We start from the raw sequence: 21,528 nt of genomic DNA, 5'->3' as shown, positions 1-21,528 counted from the left end.
TCCAATCAAATAAACAAATACATAAATTAATGATGAATGTGAAAGCTAAGGAGATCAACTTGCATGACTTTTATATTCTCTCTTTATCTATTCTAAATCGATGCACATTTCACACTTTATAATCGCATCCACCAATCTAAAGAGCTGGAACAGAACATTGAAAAATACTTAAATTTGAAATTCAAACTTATATATCTTAATTAAAAGATTACTAAGTAGCTAGATATTTGCGTAACATACCTTCACCTTTGTACAATAGGATCACACTTGTGTGAGACCGTCTCACGGATCCTTGTTCGTGAGACGGGTTGGGTCGGGTCAAAGCACCATGCAAATGTCACACTTATATGTGCAAATGTCATACTTATATGCTCAAATATAACACTAATCAAGAATACAATTTTTGTTACTTATAAGAGAAAAAGTAATACATTTTTCATAATAAGTAATATTGACAAGTACCCCTTACTTATAAGGGCAAATATAATACTTTTGAGGAAAAATGTAATACTTTTAAATCGAAATGTAAAAGTATTGTATTTTACCTTAAAAGTATTACATTTATCCTTATAAGTAACAAAAATTTTATTCCTTATTAGTATTACATTTGAGCATATAAGTATGATATTTGTGCATATAAGTGTTACATTTGCATCTTGACCCGACCCGTCTCATAGTGAGACGGTCTCACACAAGTTTTTGCCTGTACAATATACTAAAAAATATCATTTGTATCAAATTTTACATAATTTGTTATTAGTTCATAGACATTAGTTTATACGTATCAACTTGTAACATTAAATAAGATGTCACAAGTTTAATTCTAACACCCATGTACACATATAGGCCAGAATATAGTCATTTTTTAAGGAAACGAGAAGAAGAATATGGTCATTGTTTATTCATATATTGAATTTCAACACTAGTTAAGTCATACGAAATAATATACTCCGTAATATTTTATATAAAGAGCATTATCACCAAACACACTATATCACATGTACATGACAACTGTACACCTTAAACATATATATAAGTATTTAATTTGGTCAGATGTTTTTATTCTCTACAAGGTTGCTTATAGAATTAGGAAATGATAAACCTAAAAGACCCTTTGACTTTGAAGACGACTAGGAAATGAAAGATTTTTATTTGGGAAAGAAACAAAAGAAAAAAGGCCACTGACATGCCCGTGACAAATAAACCGCACATGCCCACCGTGATGATAATGTTATTACCCGCCAGTTTGTAGCCAATTCAAGTATGAAAAGATGAAATATTATAATTTCATTACAAAATTTATAATATAATAATATATATTAATTAATCCTCACACTGTAAATATTCATTAATTTGTACGGAGTAATATTTTTTAAATTTATGCCAAGGGTGTATAAGAGGTGCAGAACTTGATCCAAAAAATATTAATAATAACTTTTAAGTATGAAAATTACATATATTTCACTCATTATTTATTAAAAAAAAAATACAACCCAAATATTGATCACATACATACAAAATTTCCCAACTCATGTCAGGCGCAAGACAGATCGTTCTTTCTACATTTCATGTGAACCCCTCAATCCCACCTATGAACTTCAAGATACAATTTTTAATTAACTTTAATTTTAAATTAGCAAAGAGAAAATATAATAATAATAATAATATTATTAAGTAATCAGATATCATGTATCTCTATTACCATTTCAAATAGGTGATCAGATCACAGTATTGAACCCCGGGTTGCGAGGGCATTGATGTACTTTGGTTTGATTGACTAACTAAACCCCGCCCGGGCCGAGGGTTGTATATATTTTGTTGTGTATATAAATAGTAGTAAAATGAGAGGCAAATTTTCTTGTGCAGTGTCGGCTTTATCTTCAACTTTGTGTACCAAAACATAACCCACTGCACGCACAGAAGGGCAAGTCATGTCAACTTGCGTGTTAATCATTTCAGCGGCGTTCTTGTTTTTGTTGGGAGGCGCGACGGCGGAGGCATATAACGCCACCAGCAGGCATATCATTGCGCGGCGGAGAGCGGCGGCCGGCGGTGGGTGCAACCTGTTTCAGGGGAGATGGGTGGTGGATGCCTCATACCCTCTGTACCAATCCTCAAGCTGCCCCTTCATTGACCCTGAATTCGATTGCATTAAATATGGGCGCCCTGATAAACAGTTCCTCAGATACGCCTGGAAACCTGATTCTTGCAACTTGCCCAGGTACTCAATATTATTCATCCCATCCTCACCTCCCTTAGCTTCTAATTTTAACCCTCCATTCTTGCCCAAACCCATCCCACCTCGGATTTGTTGACCACATAACATATAAACATAAATGTGCAGTCCAACTATCAGCTTAATTAGACTTTTAGTTAAGACTTAACATTCAATTTGAATTGGTATCAAAGTTTGTCTTTTAGACTATGATTGGTCTTTAGTTAAGACTAAACACATCATTCAGCTGAATAATTACTGCACTATGAATTTTATAGTGGCGGAGATAACGAATATTGTACGAGCATAAGACATGATGTCGGTGTATCTAATAATTGAATTGTGAAAGTCTTATAAATGGTATATTTTAATATTGGAGTTGCAGGTTAAGTGAGTTGTCATTATATATATTTTTTGAATAATATACATATTGTAGGTTTGATGGTGCGGATTTGTTGAGGAGATGGAGGGGGAAGAAGATTATGTATGTGGGTGACTCACTGAGTCTCAACATGTGGGAGTCTATGGTTTGCATGATTCACCAATCGGTGCCCAATGCCAAGACCTCCTATTCCAGGACTGGAACACTTTCTTATGTAACCTTCCAGGTTGGTCTTTTTTCCTTTTCTTAAAATTACGAAAAATTACGAGGTATCTGTCTTGATCGGTGTCTTTTACATACGATACAATATTTTTAAATAGTACTGGTATAGTTCTCCCTCTTGTCTTTACAGCACCTAATATTGTCTTTACATATAGGATTGCTTATACAAATGGCACATATACTAATTAGCACGATATATAATATTTTTCCTTTTTCAGTGTATTTTTAAAAAGTTTATTTTACCTTCTAAAAAAAAAAAGAGAGTTTATTTTGCCATATGAGAACTTTTTGTTTTGAATGTTGGGTATGGTTTACTGTTGGCTCATCATTCTTGAAAGACGAGAGAATATTTTTAATATTTTTATTAGTAATTGATAAGACAGAAAATAAAAGAAAATATTGTTACCCCTGAGAGGAATCTCTTAAAAATTACAAACACAAAATTGTTGGGAATTTGCAGTTAAATTAGTTGATAATAATTTATTATTATGTTGTTAGACTGGCAGTATGAAGTGCATAGTGACAGAATGATGCTTTGAGAAAGTCGAGAAAAAGATCTTAGGACGCTAAAGAGATTGGAGAAAGATATAATAAAAAGAAAAAAATTTAATATTCAATTCCAAGTAATTAGTCTTTTTCTCCCTCTGAAAATGTTTTAATTTGATGAGTAATTAAAATTTTAAGTGATGTGATATTTTGAAAATATAGAACCACATCTCATTGGGTACTTGACAATATAATGGTGTGGCAACATGTGTGACAGCCTTGATCCAACCAAAGATTAAAGGACATGAATAATTAATTAGATAATATTATCTTGGTACAACCAATCATTAAAATATGAAGAACATAGATTTGGACATTCCAAAACCAATCAATGCGGTTTTCTTGGTCTACAAAATTTGACTTTTGCCTTAACCAAAAGCATATCATATTTGAAAATCAATTATAGAATATAAGATATTTTAAATTTAAAGTAACACATGTGTGAAATTGTCGATTAGGTCAGATCCGGTCCGGTCAATATGTAAATGTAAGATTTATACTGAAAAATGTAATATTAATCAATAATAAAGTGTTTGTTATTTATAAGGTAAAATGTAATACTTTTACATTTTGATATAAAAGTATTACATTTTTCATCCAAAGTATTACACTTTACCTTATAAGTAATGTTGGCAAATGTTTGAAAATGTGATGCTTATTAGGAAAAATATAATATTTTTAAATCAAAATGTAAAAGTATTACATTTTTCTTAAAAAGTATTACACTTTCTCATATAAATATTAAACACTTTATTCATGATTAGTATTACATTTTCATCTTGACTCGACTTGTCTCACGGACCTTTCCGTGATCCGTGAGACGGTCTCACACAATTTTTTTATTTAATTTGAATTAGTTTTTGTCCCTAATTAATGCTTTAAGCTTATGTAAAGATCTAAAACTCTTGCAATGGAATATTGGATATATTCATATATTTATATGAGTAATATATTGATTTTATAATTTACAATTTAATGAATACATAAATATAGTCCTGCTATTCTAAAATAGGATTTTAAAAAAAAATAGTATCTTGTAATTTCTTAAACTTCAAAATGCTTTAATATAATTACAGATTTTAAATTTATGAACTCCCCACTCGCACAATTTTAAGTTTCTTAAGCTCTCTACTCATAAAATTGTTCATATGCATCATCTGTATGTACATGTTGCAGGACTATGGAGTAACTATATATCTTTACCATTCAACTTACTTGGTGGATATAGTAAAGGAAAATATAGGAAGGGTATTGAAACTGGACTCCATACAACAAGGTGATGGATGGAAAGGAATGGATGTCCTCATCTTCAACACTTGGCACTGGTGGACTCACCAGGGAAAATCTCAGCCGTGAGTTCCTTTCCCCCCACTTTGCATTCATAAATCTTTATACACCCCTATTTGGTGTAATAAGTAGGGTTTTTGTTGCGGCAACTCCAACCAAATTGGTCAGACTATTGACTTTATAACCACAATGTTACAAGTTCAACTCCTAGTGGGAGAGACCTATTATCAAGAGGTTTGAATTAGTCAGCTATGCACAACCTACGCTAGTTTACCTCATTGTAGTCATTTGCTGGTTAGAGTCACAAAACAGGATTTATCTATTGCACACTCACCTATTGACTTGATAACCACAATGTTACAAGTTCGATTCCTAGTGGGAACGGCTTATTAGCAAGAGGTTTGAACTGGTCAGTTATGTGCAACCTGCACTAGTTTACTTCATTGTAGTCATTTGCCGGTTAGAGTCACAAAACATGATTTATCTATTGCACACCCTCAGGTAATGGTTGTGGGTTTCGTTCATCACTCAAAAACTAGAGGTTTTGTTTGGCAGATGGGATTATGTTCAAGATGGCTCTCAAGTAACCAAAGATATGGACCGTTTGGTGGCATTCTACAAAGGCTTAACAACTTGGGGAAGATGGGTTGATCTCAATGTTGATCCATCCAAGACCAAAGTCTTCTTCCAAGGAATTTCTCCCACTCATTACATGTAAGCACTTATCTATTTCAAATAATCAAGAGTTTCACTTGTCAATGGATACTCATGGTTCCTCAAACACAGGGGTAGGGACTGGAGTTCATCGACCAAAAACTGCAACGGCGAGCAGCTGCCACTAGAAGGATCGACGTATCCTGCAGGAGCACCTGCAGCCGCTGTTGTTGTTAGCAAAGTCCTAAGTAGGATCCAGAAACCAGTTTATCTTCTCGATATCACGTTTCTGTCACAGTTAAGGAAAGAAGCCCACCCATCAACTTACAGCGGGGATCATTCAGGTCTGGATTGCAGCCACTGGTGCCTTCCTGGACTCCCCGATACCTGGAACCACCTTTTGTATGCAGCTCTCTAGTTCTGTGAAGATAATCTTCTCCTCACCGTTAACTCTGCGTGTCTGGAGGTTCTGGAAAGCAATCGGGACCTCACAGCAGCCACTGTCAACTCCCTGGCCTCGATCAGCTTATATACAAGAATTAATTCTGTAAGAACAAACAGTTGAAATCATAGTTTCTCGTTAGGTTCTGTTTCCACTCATAGGCATTGGTTGTAAAGTTATTGGACACTGGTTCTGCTGTAAACTCATTGATCATATACCTGTCTAAAATAAAACAATCACATGTTAATTTAAAACTCAAAGTTGATTTTTCTATGAAGTGCAAAGTAAATGGCTGAATATTTCCGAGCACTGCAGTGGATTTAAAAAAAAAAACACTTTGGGGGATAGAAACTCAAAGAGTGCAATTTCTATTTCACCAGAAATGTAACACAAGACAGGATCCAATTTAGGATGTGTACAAGCATCCCGCTACTTTCACCTAGACTCCATACAAAAATTATTGCCACACGCATATGAGATCCCTGCAAATTTCTCGGACAGAATAAGCCACCGTCTCTTAACTGATCAGCATAACCAACTTAGGCCTGGGAAAATTAAAATATAAAACAGCACTTTAAAGATCTCTTTAAGTCTTAGTTGTCTGAGCACATTATCAACGTAGATATTAATATGAAGTGAAAGAAAAGGCCTGAATTCCTCTAACACGATATAAAGTGGGAAAAGAAAAGGACCGAGTTCCTCTAAGACAATATGAAGTGTAAAAAGAAAAGAACCGAATACCTCTAACACAGTTAATAAATGAATCTTCTAGAGTCCAAAGTTAACGAAAAAGAAATTAATTTGATTGCATTATCAACAAACAAGGTATTTGTGCTAATAACTTTTATGTAATATATTAAGGAAACAAAGCACAAACATAAACTCAATATCTGTAAGAAATATTGAAAAAGAAAATAGAAATGAAAGGTGTTGAATTTTATTTTATTTGATTCAGCCATAGTAAATAGGACAGAAGTATAGAACTGACCTTCAAAATGAGAAAGATCAGTAACCAACATAAACAGCTGCATTTACTATATAACAGTCATCATTTTTATCTCCCATCTCTTCAACGTGTACACCACTTGAGCATATTAGTCCACCATCAGCAACTTCAATGTTCGTAATTTTTCCACTTTGTCATCAAACATCATGAAAAGGAACATCAAACAAGTGTTACTTTGGAATTTTAAGAATTGGTTACGTGAACAGATATGTCAACAACCACACAGATGAAATACTAGAGACAGAATCAACATTAGTATTGATTTTTCATTTGCTTTCCATCCATTATAAATTGTCTGTTTCTTATTTAAACGTTTCTTCAATTTTCCCAAGAATGATATTAGAAGGTAGGACTTATGCTAGTACCCATTATTTTTGGGAATTATAGTTGCTTATAAACACCTAGAAAAACAATTTTTTTTCAGATGAAGAGAGCAGCAGGCCATTATAAATATCCAACTACAAAGAAAAACGGAGCATTCATTAGTCCTAGCACTTCCTCTATGAAGCAACATTGTGCTTAGCATTCAGTATCCCTTTGCATTACTGGCTTTTACATCTGATTGTTTTGCTTAGCATTATGTATATGCTTTACTAATTACAGAAGAATTAGATTTAGGTGACTAATGATGTAAAACGAGGTATGATTACAGCATTTACTTACTATGGAAAGACAGACTTGATCTTCTCAATATCTAGCAAGTGTTGGAGAGACCGTGGAACTCCCAGTTTAATCTCAAGCTTCATCTGATCAAAGGTAACACCAGGTACTGATCCTGCTTCAACCACATGAAGTTATGCCCCATTCTTGAATAAAACCAAACTTTAAAGACAATAGTTTCATTCTACAAAGTGCATCAACCTTAATATGCATATCATTAGTCACATTCACTATTCCACTTTAGTCTGAATATACTATTTTGCTAGAAAATGCCACAACTAAAGTACTGATAGTGAATTTTTTGAAGAATTCCTCAGTGGACTTAATTTGTTTGAGGTCTATCCAGAAGTGCAAAACCATAGACTTAAATTCTACACGTGCACAACTCAAATGAATTCAATATGTTTTTGAGGCATTAAATTCAGTCACAACTCGCAATTCCAAAGACAGTGATTCACAATGCTGCTGCAAATATTATGCTTAGCTTATAAACTTGTTTATCCGTTTTATAGCCCATATCCCCCTACAGAAGACAATTTTTCAAGCCAAATTCAGAACTATATATATTGATACATTAGGTTTCCCAACTTACACTAAACTAATCCTAACCTCCCAGAACCCCTACCCAAGAGTCGTTGGATCTCTTAGGGATTTAGATAGGTAGGCATATGTAACTTGTTTCATATTCGAAGTCTTCTAGCACCTATTTATAGGGCTTTTTCTAAATGACAATATAAGACAGTATATTCAAAAATCCTCTCTTTACTTTCGTTCGTAACATAGGAGATAAATTGTGAGTCGCCCAAGCAGCCTCCCCTTCAATCCCTTTCGTTGACTCTGCACACAAGGGATCCATCTCCACACTTCGGCCAACTTGGGGAGCCCAATCTCCAATCTAGAGAACTATATTCTAATACTAATGCAAATTCTAGACACAAACCTTTTTATCTCGGGCTGGAAGGGAAATTTTGATAAAGAATGTTCTTCAATCCATCCCCACTTATGCCATGAGTATATTCTTACTCCCTCTTGATCTCTGCAAAAAGATTGAATTGGCTCTGAATAAATTTTGGTGGAGGGGGCAGCTTGAGGAAGGAAAAGGCATCCATTGGAAGAACTGGGATGATCTTTGCAGACCAAAATCGGTTGGTGGTATGGGATTTCGCAAGATAAGAGACTTCAACATAGCTTTACTGGGAAAACAAGCATGGCGCTTCATCCGCTTTCCGAATTCTTTGGTTTCTAGACTATTCAAAGCCAAATATTTCCCGAAATCAACTTTCAGTGAAGCTAATGTGGGTGGCAGTCCGTCTTTCGTATGGAGAAGTATTATCGAATCCCAATCCTTAATTAATAATAATTGTAGGTGGAGAGTAGGCAATGGATTGTCGATCAATGTCTGGAAGGACCCATGGCTACCCAACAGTGTGTCTCCTTTCGTGTCAACTCCTATGTATGAGGAAATAGCACATGCAACTGTTCACTCCCTAATGGACACTCAGCTCTGTAACTGGGACGTGGAATTGATTAATGATATTTTCATAAAGGAGGACAGTGAAAGGATTCTGAGCATTCCAATCCCTTTTGGCAACCATGCAGATAAAATCATTTGGAGTGCAGAGGAGAAGGGTATTTACTCTGTTAAGAGTGCCTATAGGAAGCTGCGAGGGGAGTTTTTTAATATTCATAATCTTGGCTGGTCTACATTATGGAATCTGCCTATCCCACCAAAGATTAAAATTTTTGCATGGCAAGCCCTATCAAATATTCTTCCAACAGTGGACAATGTGAGGGTTAGAAGAGTTATCATTGATCATGGTTGCTCCCTTTGTCCTGACCAGCAAGAATCAGTGCCTCACCTTTTCTTACACTGTGAGTATGTCAACAATTGTTGGAGAGATTTTGGTGATATTGGGGTTCATGGCAATGAAAACTTTCACGAGTGGATTAGTCGCATTCTATCAACCATGGACACACCCTCCTTGTGCCTCTTTTTTTCTGTAGCTTGGAGCATTTGGAAGGAGAGGAACAATAGAGTATGGAAGGGGATCAAAGCAACTCATGGGAGTATCTTGGAGGAAGCTAAAGGTTTTTTGATGGCCTGGCAAAGCATTCATCAATGCCCAGTGTCAGCTGCCGGCTCTAATGTTACTGCTAAATGGGAGAAGCCTCCCCCAGGGTGGTTGAAATTAAATTCTGATGCAGCCCTTAACTCTTCAACTAGGATTACTACCAGTGGGTGTGTGCTAAGAGACTCTGATGGTAAGTTTGTGGCAGCAAGATCAGTACAAAGACCCGGAATTTTACTTGTCAAGAATGCTGAAGCTGTGGCTCTCAGGGATGCAATCCGATGGGCGAAAGAGAAGGGTGTTACGGCAGTGCAGGTGGAATTTGATTCCCAGTTGGTAGCGCAGGGTCTATTGCAATCAAACGATAATTCTTCATTTGATCTTATTGTGAAAGACATTCATGAAATAGCTAGTACTATCCCTAGTATTAGTTTTAGATTTGTTAAGCGATCTGCGAATTCGGTTGCCCATTTGTTAGCTAGGGACGCCGTGTTCAACGCTGGTTGCAGGGAATGGGATTTCATTCCTCCTCCCTTTGTTCTTGATGTACTTTTGGCTGAGGCCTCGGAGTAATGAATTTGCTTTCTTTTAAAAAAAAAAAAAAAACCTTTTATAGGCTCTATGGTAAGTATAAAAGTTGATTTATGAAGCGCAGTAACAAAAGGCAAAAATCATACTTGTGGTTACTATAAAACGAAATAGTAAGTAAAGGTAAAGGAAGAGCACCTCTCCTGAATGCAGGGATTGAATTAGAAGAAATTGCATCCCTACAAGCCCGCATTGCAGCTGAAGTAATGTCTTGCCTGTTTCATCAACGATTTTAACTTAACTGGGCTCAATCAAACATTCCATTTTGCATTCAAATTTTGCGCGTACACATAAAAATACAATAGATAGAGCAAGAGGAGAGGAGAGATACCCGTGTTGATCATAGCCAACGCCCATTTCAACAAAAAGGAGCTTCATTGAAGAATTGGGCACAGAGGCAGCGGTGGAATGCTCGGCGGCCATAGCAACAAGGTGGCGATGAATTCGAGGTGAAGAGGAAAGGGGATGGGTTTGGTTTGTACTAAAGCTCAGCAGGGGAGCTGAGAGTTGGAGTTTGAGAAGAGAATGAAGAGTTGAGGAAGGTGAGCGGGGGAAGAAGTGCGGTAATTGGGGATTTTTGATTGAGCAAATAGACAACATCCTCACTTTTGCTACTGTCGTCGTGGCCGCCGCCGGTGTCCAATTACCCTTTCTAAGACCTACGTCCTAATACTTTTTTTTTGAATTCTTTACTTTTAAACAATTGATTATAAAAAATTTAATGTTATAATTTAAATCAAACTCGGATTAAAAAAATTGATTAATCTCACAATAATGGTGGTGCTTGTGTTATATCTACAATTAAATTTTCTTTCTTCATCTTTGTAATTGCTTTAAAATTTTTAAAATTTTTAGAATTTCTTTTTTATATTAAAAAAATATGTAGAGAAGCGCTTAACTAGCTCAAAAATATGAATGTAAACTGCATACAAGTTGAGATGGATGCGCTTCAAGTCCTTCATGGTTTACCGTTCCTTAGAATGACTATCGTTGGGCGGAGGCCGGTAAATGCCAAGTCTAGCACCTAGTGACTGGGAGATTCTTGAGTGGAAGCCGATAAAGGTAAAGGCTAAGTTTAACACCCAATGTCTCAAAAATGTGCGGCGGTCTATAAGGAGATAAAGTTGCGTATTTGCTAATAGCTACTCTGTATAATTTTTTTGCGTAGTGGTAAGTGTTGATTGGTGTTGGGAGGTGAGAAATTGTTGAGTGGAGACCAGTAAAGGACTCTTGCGGGATTTTTTTGTCTAGTTTAAGCTTTTCTTTTTTACTTGCTATGGTGGTTATTTCTTTGAATATGGAATGGGTTACCCTTTAAACACTACTAATCATCTCCCTAAATTGTAAACAGTTCTAATAGAGCCTTTAGTAAGAATGAATTGTAATTCCACTCAACCACTTCATTGTCCCTTGTGGATGCTAATATGAATGAATAATTGTTATTTTGCTTTCAAAAAAATATTAATTTATTCTTTGTAAGCTAACTACTAAACAGAGTAGTTATCCCTTTATTAGTTCACTGTTTATTGTACATTATACAACAAAATTCGGTGGCAGAAAGGTATTGTCACCAACTCCATGTGCCAATGATTAGAGTGGAATGGAATACTTAAAAAGGGAGATAGCAAGATTAGGCATATTACGTAAGCACCAGGTTTTGCATGTCATTGGGACCATGGACCATGGTCCATCCATTTTCAGTCTATTCATTAGATAGTATAGCATGGGATAGTGGATAAACTTTTTTCACATAATATATAAATAATCAATAAATCAGAATTACAACTTAGAATGGGTATCTCTCTCTCTCTATCTTTACAATTACAACAAAATGGATCGCAGTAATCAAGCCTGGGTTTGCTAGAGATTAGCAAGCTGTAGATCTGCACAGAGTCCTGTGCTGCTGCTGCTGTTGGTTTTGGCACTGCTCGTGGCACGATCTCGCTTTGTCTCTCAGTTCTTGAAACGCCCTCATCGTTTCCACATCAAAGCCACCCGCAAACTGATCATCAAAGCAACGTGTAACATATTCAGTCAACTAATCGTGCGAGTTCATAAATGGAGTAGGTGTAATAGTTTTAAGGTTACGTTTTTTGTTTTTTTTTTTTACCTGGTGTACTCTAAATGCAAATCTGACACCTTGAACTATTAGCTCTTCTTCCTCTGGACCACCACCAACCATTTCAAGCTCTGCAGAAACCCTCTTCATGTACTTCATGGCTAGTTTAACAGATGCCAGCTTGATCTGCAATAATGGACACACACACCCCCATTGTTCATTACAACAAGAACCTCTGTCATTTCTTAATCAGAACAGTATATATTATTGAAGTTATAAATATCAGCATATGGGGCCCCCTCGTCTCCCACCCCCACCCACCCTCCTGAATATTCCACAGGAAGACTGTATACCCCCACCCACCCTACCGCATATTCCACAGGAAGACTGTAACATAGGACGCCTGTGAATCTTGCGAGGATACACATGGCAGTATGCTAAATGCACACACATGTAAACAGGGTCAATCATCAAGGCTTCTAACCCGAATCCATGGCACATTTACTGTCTTCCATTCCCCAAGTCAATTAAAAAGATATTCCACGAGATTTGGTCAAGATCCCAATCATTATTTAATACGGAGTAGAAAACAATGATAAAGGTTACAGTTCATGGCTAAATATATTTATGCAAAGAGGAAGGTTCTTTCTTCTACCAGTTATTTACTCTGCTCCTTGTAAGACAGGCAAACAATGAAGTTTCAGGTAATTATATCATTAAAATATACAAAAGCTATCTTAGTGTGACAATATTAAAATTTAAATACACAATGTTTTATTAAAAGGTCAACCTGAAGAATCTGATTCTTCTTTTTCTCACTACTAGACGAAACATGAAAAGGAGAGCAGACAACCAAATTGGGTTTAGAGATTTGAGACTTCACATGTGCGCATACAGGGTATGGGGTATATAGTATAATCGGGCAACATATTTTCATACTTTTGTCATCTAGTTACCTCTAATCTTAGTATAATATTTAGTGGACTCTGTCCACGCAGTTTCCATTGCTTTTGCAACACATGTAAAAAAAATTTCACTCGATTAAATAACCATTGGGCATTAACTTTCTTTCAATCCTAGGAGTAAGAGATGTTGTTCAACATTCACCTAACTATTTTAAGTAAATTTGATATCACTCTCCCTAATTATTGTATTTAAAACACCATATATCCAAATTCATTTTCAGATCCGGTTATGAACTCCTAATTACAGGTAAATGCTTCAGATTAAGAATTTTCGTTATCCCATCATCGTTCCTGACTCCTGGTAATTCAATTATACCTACCCCCTGTGCTAAACAAAAGGTTTTAAAAACAGTACTGCAGTGCTTGTAGAGAACTTTATGCCTTCACTTTGTTTACTTGGAAAAGCTCTCAGGAATGTGAAAAAAGTTAGGAAGCAGCAATGTATTTACCTGACTAGCATAACCTGTATCCAGCATCCAATTCATAGGAATTTGAAACAATTTGTATCTCCCGGTAGCAGATTCCCTCATTCTTGACAGATTATAAACACCGTGCTCTAATCTGCCAAATTGACACCAATGAGAATATATTGTTAGAATATAAAGTGCTACATATTTTCTTTAAAGATTCATTCTTTGATAGTTTACAAACAAACAATGGCAATGTGGATGATGATGCAATTGGGAAATCATACTTTTCAAACAAGGCCTGCATTTTTTTAAGAGCTGGACCACAAGGTTGTCTAGGATCATCACGGAACAAAGACGCCTCAGATTCAATCTTCTTTAGATCACAATACCCAAATGCGGCTTCCCTCATAGCATCGGCCTTATGCTCAGGCCAGTCAAAGTGTTTTAACACTGCCCTTTCATCAACCTATAGTTTAAAATTTACCCATTCAGACCATAATACTAAAGAATCCATCTCCGAATAACCCAAAATGCAAAAGATAATTTTTTTCCTACCAGGTAAGAGAGCTCATCATCAAGCCATTTAACAAAAAGCACAACATCCTCAATGTCTGTGAATGCAGCACTCTCGACTTCTTTGATTAAGAATCTAATGAAATCCCCTTGTGTTTCTACATCTGTCTTGATCTGTAATTCAGAAGATTAAAAAAAAAAAAAAAAACAGTGATCAAAAATTAATTGAATGTTCCATCCTATGACCCCCTAAGTTTCTAATGAATGCTAGTTGTGTACTAAATGTAACCAAAATGTTTGGGGTTACTGTCATCCTACTCAGCAATACAGACATGTCCTACTACAATTTAAGCATTTGGATTTCGAATCTAGACGCTGTCTTATCTTGTAAGACCACTACCAAAATTCCAAGAAAATGTGTAGTAGGGTACAGGGTAGCCTATGATGACAGCAAGATGGGTCAGTTTTCATGGACAGAGTGTAAAAATTAAAAAAGCCCAGTGATAAATGCAGTAATTAAGGTAATAATTAAGCGAGCAGAAAACTTACTGCGAGTAAATGCGCAGACCGGTTCTCAATTTCCCCGATCATATCCTTGGCCGTTGCCGTGGTCGGGGCAGGGGCCTCACAAGAGCCTCCGGATTCACGCCGGGAGTCCCTCCGCATAAGGGAATGATAGAATTCCACAACCTCCGGCACCCGTCTTACCTTTGCAGGCACGGGTTTTAAGCCCGTGGGCGGTGGAGGAGGTGGCGGCGGCGCCGCCACGGCTGCCACCTTAGCGGACGGAGGAGCCGGCGGTGGCGGCGGCGGCGGAGGTGCTGGGGGAGCAACTGGTGGTTTTACCTGCGCCATGGGTGGAGGTGGAGGAGGAGGCGGAATGTGAGTGATCTCCGCCATTGCACGGTTTGCGGAATCGGTTAGAGATCCATAGGAAGGAGAAGAGCAAGAAGAACGCAGAGAAGACGAGGAACAGGAAGACAATAAAGACGAAGACGGTCTCGGAGGCGGCTTAGGAACCCGCGGAACTCGGGATCTTAAGCTCATCAAACTCTCCGATGTATCTGTCATTTCCTCGGAGTTAGATCGAGAATGCCTCGGCTTTTCACTGATCTCCATCGCCATTTCCACGGATCCTTCCTCTTTCTTACTCTTCTCACTATCACCCTTAACGTTGTCAATCGTCGGCGAGAAACTCGGTTGAGTCGCGCATTTTCTCAAACACTTGGTGAGCACCGATTTGTGAGTCGTATTAGTCACATCTACAAGTCTCTGAGCTGATGCTAACTCATCATTCGCCTTTTTCAGCTCCAAAATCTCAGCCTCCATGCGTTTTAACTTGTCTTCATAACGGCCATTTTGCTTTACAAGCTCCATGTGTAAAACCTCAACTTCCTGTCTAAGCCTCTCGTTCTCCGCCTCCAAACACTCGACTTTTCTATGTGAGCGTTCCAGTTCCGAATCCCTAACAGAAATCTGGTTCTCCAGAACCGGGACTATGGCCACCGATTCTCTGAGGAGTTTCTGCTCGAGAAGCTCGGTCTTCAACCGGTACTCTCTATCTCGCAACTCTTCGACTAAGCGGAGCAGCTCGGTGACGTCCGGCGGGCGGGGCTGGACCTGGGCGGAGGAACGCGGAAAGTAAACGCCGAAGGAGCGCGAGAAGACTGCGCCCTTCTGCGGTTGCTTGGCGGAGCTCGGAGAAGGAGTATGCGGCTTCGGCGACGCATCTGGCTTCGGCGGTTTGGGGTTCGCCGGCGACTTCTGCAACCCCATTGCCACTTTAACTTTCCCAGCTACCATGGTTGCATGTAATACGAACAACACACCCAACTCAGGGTTAGTTTCACACTTCACTTCACCTCTCTCTCTCTCTCTCTCTCTCTCTCTAGAATGTTAGTCGCTGTCCTCTCAGACTGTAACAATGGAGGTCTCTGGGGGATTTCTGTGAAGAAAAGTGTTTTGAGTTTTGAGTTTTGAGTTTTGAGTTTAGAGAGAGAAAGAGACACGACTCTGTGAGAACACGGATGTCGAGGAACGGTCTTCTTTCTTGGATCCGGTCTGATAAAATTTACTCCCATATTAAATCATCGTATAAAAACCACTCTCCACTTTCCACTCTTTATTTCCAATTTTTATAAGATTTTTTTTTTTGGAAACCATTTTTTATAAGATTTAGTGATTTACTATTGAGTAACAATTAAGACTAATAAATACAATAATCTTACATATATATATAAAGTTAGTGACCGAATGAAGCATAATTTTTGTAGTAAAATATCACAAGTTTTATTTTTATTAATACCATCTCTATCGAATTTGTGACATAATTTTTTCATACAATTTATCTATTTGGTAATTTGCAGACTATTATATAATAATAGTAGAATTTGTGAATGACATTATGATCAGTGGTATGAAATTATTTTTCTAAATGAGAGGTAATGAGTTTAAATTTTAATGGGCAGTATTGACTCTTTATGCTTGTTCAATATGTTGATAAAGTAATTATGAACAGATACTACATTATAACATGAGAAAGTAAATAGTAGAAATGTATAATTTATCCATTAAATAATTTTGGATAGTAACGGTATGCCTCCCTTAGCTTTGTAATAAAAAGAAATGTTAGTGGTAATACCAATAGAAGAGAACAAATGATTTGTATCTTTAGACTGCGAATTTTTTTCGTTTAGTTGAAGCATGTTCCACTTAAGAATGCTTTTTAGTTAAGGATCAGGCAAAAATGCACACCATTATTGTTTTGCTCTCTTTCATCCAAAGAATGTTCTAAATAATATTACAATTACAATTATTAGTTTTAGAAAATCATTTGTGTAATCTTGAAACAAAACTATGATTTAAATTCCAGAAATACACAGACACAAGATCCTATTGTATTTTATTTTGTTTGTTCTTTCCAATTAATTTTTATAATTCTAAAGTATTACATATACATCTAAAGAGTTATAGAATTTTAAAATCATGCATTTTCGTTAGAGATATTATCATTTGACGCGACTTTATAAAATAAGTGTTTTTATACATATTCCAAGCATGAGAAGTCTTCTCAAATTACTAGCAGGTCTATGACTTGGAGCCACACCGATGAACAATTAAGTGATTAAATCAAACTCAACATTGTTATTGAAAGTAATTTTAAATGAGATTTCTTATCCACTAGATTAATGTAATGAGGCGTATTCCTTAATATAAAATAACTTGGTTATAAAAAAAAAAATGAAAGGAAAATGTCACCTAAATTGTTTTGTTTATTTTGTAGGGAAATATGAAATGAGTTGGATACAGAGAACATTACGAGCAATTTTATAAAGTGGAAAAGTACTTCTAACGGTCATCTAACTGATCCGTGAGAAGGCATTTCGTCTCGTGATATTTTGGAAGTTTTCGTGGGGTGCTTGCGAGAGAGGGCATTTGATTTGAAATTTCACTCCTTCACTACATTTGTCCTCTTTTCTTTTCTTTTTCTTTTTTTTTTTATTTTTATTTTAATCTTTTGGTTCAAAAAGAAAGTGTGGTACATTCTTGTTTCAATTTAAAGTAAAATAAATGTCAGTGAAAATTAAAGCAAAAAAATCTTCCAATGAATTGAGAGAGGAAGTTCACTGAATCAATTTGAAATAAAACAACAAAGAGTAGAGATGAAGCTAACAAAACCAAAGAAAGAAAGAGGGTTCTTTTCACCAACTCATCCACATATTTAATGTGAAAAAAATATGTTGATCTCATATGTTAACCAAATAATAAATTAAAACAAAATTGTAAATTGAGATTGACTTTGTACATTGAGACACATTCATAAGAATGTTAATATGAATGGTAATTGACTTTCGAAAAATCATGGTAACCACCAACATTCCTAACAAGTAGCGGCGGATCCACTGTGAGGGTAGCGTAGTGCGGGTAGTGCAGCTGTCCCCACTTTCCCACCATCCCTATATATAGTAGATTTGTGCATGTATATGTATAGTACATGTTTATTATATATATATATATATATATATATATATATATATATATATATATATATATATATTATATATTTTTTTTTTTTTTTATATATATATATATATATATATATATATATATATATATATATATATATATATATATATATATATATATATATATATATATATATATATATATATATATATATATATATATATATATATATATATATATATATATATATATATATATATATATATATATATATATATATATATATATATATATATATATATATATATATATATATATATATATATATATATATATATATATATATATATATATATATTATATATTTTTTTTTTTTTTTATATATATATATATATATATATATATATATATATATATATATATATATATATATATTATAAAGTTTTGATGTGTTTTTATTTTTCTATTCATATCTAACAATATTTATGGTTATGCTTCTAAGTGTTTCGTTTTTATTCAAATTATCTCTTTTGTTTTTATCTTTTGTTCTCACGGGTAAAATTTTTTGGATCTGTCCCCAGCTAACAAGGTATTTGAGAAACTTTGGTGAGTTCTTGATGATATATATGGAATAGATATGAGATAGAAAAATTCATTATATTTTGCAAAAATTGAGTTCTTGTCAAGGAAAATAAATAAATAAACTACCCATGTATGATAGTTGTTTTCCTAACACGCGCAATGGATGGTGGCCAACTTTTTTTTTTTTAGTTCTACTACCCTCACTTTCAAATTCTACTCCATAGTATGACAATTTTATCATATGAGTCCTATAAAAAGTGTCTACATAAAAAATCTATAAAAGAGAATAAAAAATTGGAGTCCAAATAGTATTTTCAACTTTTTTTCCTATTATTTTATCTTTTCCCCACATGGCTCTAAAATCTAACAACAAATTTAATAAGGAAAAAAAAGAAGGAAAAATCACTTCATCAATGGCGATGCTCTTAAAACAATGTGGTCTCATTTTGTATAGCTACCTTGATTACTTTATTTAGTTTTATCCCTTTTTAGAGCGAAATTTATTATTTAAAAATTTAATCTATATTAATTCAACAATCGATATTAGGTTGAAGAATATGATTCAATATTTCGATTCATATGTTAATTGTCAAAATTTAAAGTTAAAGACATATTTAGTATATATATTATTGACTAAAATTATTAGTAGTAGTAATCTGATGACATCTCGGTTACCATTTCAAATGCCTGATTTTAAATTCAAAAATATACTCAGTAATATTTTTGTAGGAAAATATTATATTAAATACCATTTTTGTCGTTTGTGTATATTAAAATATATACACTTTTATTGTTTTAACTAAACTATTGTTTTAAAGTAGCTCATTTAGCATCTACTCTGAGACAACATATATACTAAAGAAGCCAGTCAACAGACGACGTATGTGTATTATATTGATTATTAAGTTTGTCCTTGCACTTAATCACTCCAACTACCATACAAAAATCTTACATTAGTTATTCGTGCACCTATTTAATATATATCAGTATATCACCACGTACACAATACTTTGGTTTGGAAATGATAGCTATATTATTTGTAAAACCACCCTGTATTAAAAAGGACATATATATCACTTGCAAAATACTCGAATTATTATTTTTCTTTTAAAAATAAATAAGTATTCCCTATAAAACTAATGCCATGTATTTTGATTTTATTAATAGTGAAAAAAAAAAAATCTTCGACGACCAATTCTTTGTATCCGGCGGGGGATGAAGGCGGGGAGGGTTGGTTTATTTTATATTTTATTTTATTTAAAATTATTAAAATAAATTAAAACTTTTTTTTTAATAGGTAACCGTCACATTAGCAATAACTAATAGAATAAGTCACTTTTAGTTTAATTTCATGATTTGAATTGTTCAATAACTCAATTATAATATTTTGAGTTGGATGACTCGTGCCAATTGCAGTTTCATGTGTAATTCGATAGCGTATGTTAATAATTTTACTACCACTTATTATTCAAAAACCCACTATTAATTCAACTTCAATATCTCACTTAACTACATTATAACAATTCTATTTACTAATCCATTGGCAGGGCACGTTTTAAAGTCAACCACTTTAACCAGTCTAAAAATCAAAACCAATCCCCTTTTTATAACGAACCAGATGAACTTGCTTAACATGCTTAGCGCGCTCGTTTTAACAGCTCTTAGTAGAAAGTTTAATTTTTTTTTATACTACTAACTCTATTACAATGCAGTATCTGTTCATAGCTACTTTCTCAACCTATTGAAACACAAGAGTCAGTATTACCTCCAGTATCTGTTCATAGCTACTTTCTCAACCTGGCTCGAACCCACCACCTTCCGTATAATGGGAAGGGTTTGATGCCACTAGACTACAAGGTCCTTGGCAAGTAGAAAGTTTAATTTGTCCCTGGATGCCTAAAAAATTGAAGTTGTACATATACTATTCACAGTGGTTTGGTATTATCTTGAATCAAACCTTACATCAAATTAAAGCTCAAAAGCAATAAAAGTTACTGTTTTGGGGGATGACAACTCAAGCGATGAAATAATTGGAATTGGGGTATGTAATGTAGGGCTTGTGAGACAGAATTGGAGAAATGTTTACATTCTTTTTGAGCTTCATAACTTTACAAGCTTTTGCAAGAGGCGAGGCAGGTGAAAGAACATGCAAAGGAGTTATGAGATTATGATCGAAATTCTCATGCCCTCTCATACATCACTTTCAGAGTGAGCCTGGCAATTTGTGACCATTAACAAACTTAGCTTTCTTTCTCTCATTTCTGATCTGTTCTCTTCTGTTCTTTCTCTGCTGATCATTTCATTTGTCTCATTCTATCATCATCATATAAAGTTTAATTGCCCCAATACACTTCATCTAGCCAACTAATTCAAAAAAAAAAAATAATAATAATACTGTTGTTGCTGGTAGTTGAAGGGTTTGATTTTTACTAAGGAATATATATATAGACTACGGATCAAATGAGGACCTATACTTAGGTGAGGATCCTGTGGATTGATCTGATCCTTTGATTTAAATAATTCAAATGGTTGTGATTAATTATATGCAATAGATTTAATTGTTCGCGCTCAGTTTGTTGTGCATTCGTTCTTAGTTTGTTGTGCATTCAGTCTCAGTTTGTTGTGCATTCATATTGTGAATGTTGTGCATCTCGCCCACATTGTTGTGCAGTTCCATTCATAGCCGTTAGATCAGTCCAAATGGATGATCTAGATTAATCCACGGGGTCCTCACTTGATTCGGAACATATATATATATATATATATATATATATATATATATATATATATATAACCTTGGAACTCTTGAGATTAGGGTGCAATTATTTCCTGTGGACTGAGTCTGCACTTTCACCTCATTTACATGACTTTTAGGTTAGAAATGTAGAATGGGTGAGACTTTCCAGATTGGGGATTGGGATGCAATCATTTTATCATATATTCATATATGGTGTATTTACTA

General features: G+C 34.9%; 3 protein-coding genes across 3 annotated transcripts; 1 reads left to right on the top strand and 2 right to left on the bottom strand.

Annotated features, from left to right (window-relative positions):
* The first annotated feature begins 1,867 nt into the window (after positions 1–1,867).
* LOC116029481 (protein trichome birefringence-like 38) lies at positions 1,868–6,002 on the top strand. The gene is made up of 5 exons (XM_031271525.1): positions 1,868–2,221; positions 2,652–2,823; positions 4,542–4,717; positions 5,208–5,366; positions 5,439–6,002. The coding sequence occupies exons 1-5, from the start codon at positions 1,932–1,934 to the stop codon at positions 5,722–5,724; spliced, it is 1,083 nt and encodes a 360-aa protein (XP_031127385.1). The 5' UTR covers positions 1,868–1,931; the 3' UTR covers positions 5,725–6,002.
* An 82-nt stretch (positions 6,003–6,084) lies between these two features.
* Positions 6,085–10,723, bottom strand: LOC116029482. The gene is made up of 5 exons (XM_031271526.1): positions 10,403–10,723; positions 10,210–10,286; positions 7,418–7,529; positions 6,737–6,883; positions 6,085–6,293 (listed from the first exon to the last, which is right to left on the bottom strand). The coding sequence occupies exons 1-4, from the start codon at positions 10,669–10,671 to the stop codon at positions 6,754–6,756; spliced, it is 588 nt and encodes a 195-aa protein (XP_031127386.1). The 5' UTR covers positions 10,672–10,723; the 3' UTR covers positions 6,085–6,293; positions 6,737–6,753.
* A 1,077-nt stretch (positions 10,724–11,800) lies between these two features.
* On the bottom strand, positions 11,801–16,083 carry LOC116030854 (protein CHUP1, chloroplastic). Its single transcript, XM_031273206.1, has 6 exons — positions 14,568–16,083; positions 14,061–14,192; positions 13,790–13,971; positions 13,545–13,656; positions 12,182–12,316; positions 11,801–12,073 (listed from the first exon to the last, which is right to left on the bottom strand). Exons 1-6 carry the CDS (start codon positions 15,819–15,821, stop codon positions 11,939–11,941), a joined length of 1,950 nt encoding a protein of 649 aa, XP_031129066.1. The 5' UTR covers positions 15,822–16,083; the 3' UTR covers positions 11,801–11,938.
* Positions 16,084–21,528: the final 5,445 nt, after the last annotated feature.

The sequence above is a fragment of the Ipomoea triloba genome, chromosome 9 (genome assembly GCF_003576645.1).
Source record: "Ipomoea triloba cultivar NCNSP0323 chromosome 9, ASM357664v1".
In the NCBI taxonomy this organism is placed as follows: Eukaryota; Viridiplantae; Streptophyta; class Magnoliopsida; order Solanales; family Convolvulaceae; genus Ipomoea; species Ipomoea triloba.
This window is presented reverse-complemented; position numbering and strand designations above follow the sequence as displayed.

Coding starts and splice junctions, on each gene's coding strand:
- LOC116029481 (XM_031271525.1), top strand. CDS start 1,932: ATGTCAACTTGCGTGTTAATCATTTCAGCGGCGTTCTTGTTTTTGTTG. Junction 2,222..2,651: donor GATTCTTGCAACTTGCCCAG/GTACTCAATATT, acceptor TACATATTGTAG/GTTTGATGGTGCGGATTTGT. Junction 4,718..5,207: donor CACCAGGGAAAATCTCAGCC/GTGAGTTCCTTT, acceptor TTTGTTTGGCAG/ATGGGATTATGTTCAAGATG.
- LOC116029482 (XM_031271526.1), bottom strand. CDS start 10,671: ATGTTGTCTATTTGCTCAATCAAAAATCCCCAATTACCGCACTTCTTC. Junction 7,530..10,209: donor AATCCCTGCATTCAGGAGAG/GTGCTCTTCCTT, acceptor TGGTTGAAGCAG/GATCAGTACCTGGTGTTACC. Junction 6,884..7,417: donor ATCAAGTCTGTCTTTCCATA/GTAAGTAAATGC, acceptor TTGATGACAAAG/TGGAAAAATTACGAACATTG.
- LOC116030854 (XM_031273206.1), bottom strand. CDS start 15,821: ATGGTAGCTGGGAAAGTTAAAGTGGCAATGGGGTTGCAGAAGTCGCCG. Junction 13,657..13,789: donor ATGCAGGCCTTGTTTGAAAA/GTATGATTTCCC, acceptor TCAATTTGGCAG/ATTAGAGCACGGTGTTTATA. Junction 12,074..12,181: donor TTGCATTTAGAGTACACCAG/GTAAAAAAAAAA, acceptor TTTGATGATCAG/TTTGCGGGTGGCTTTGATGT.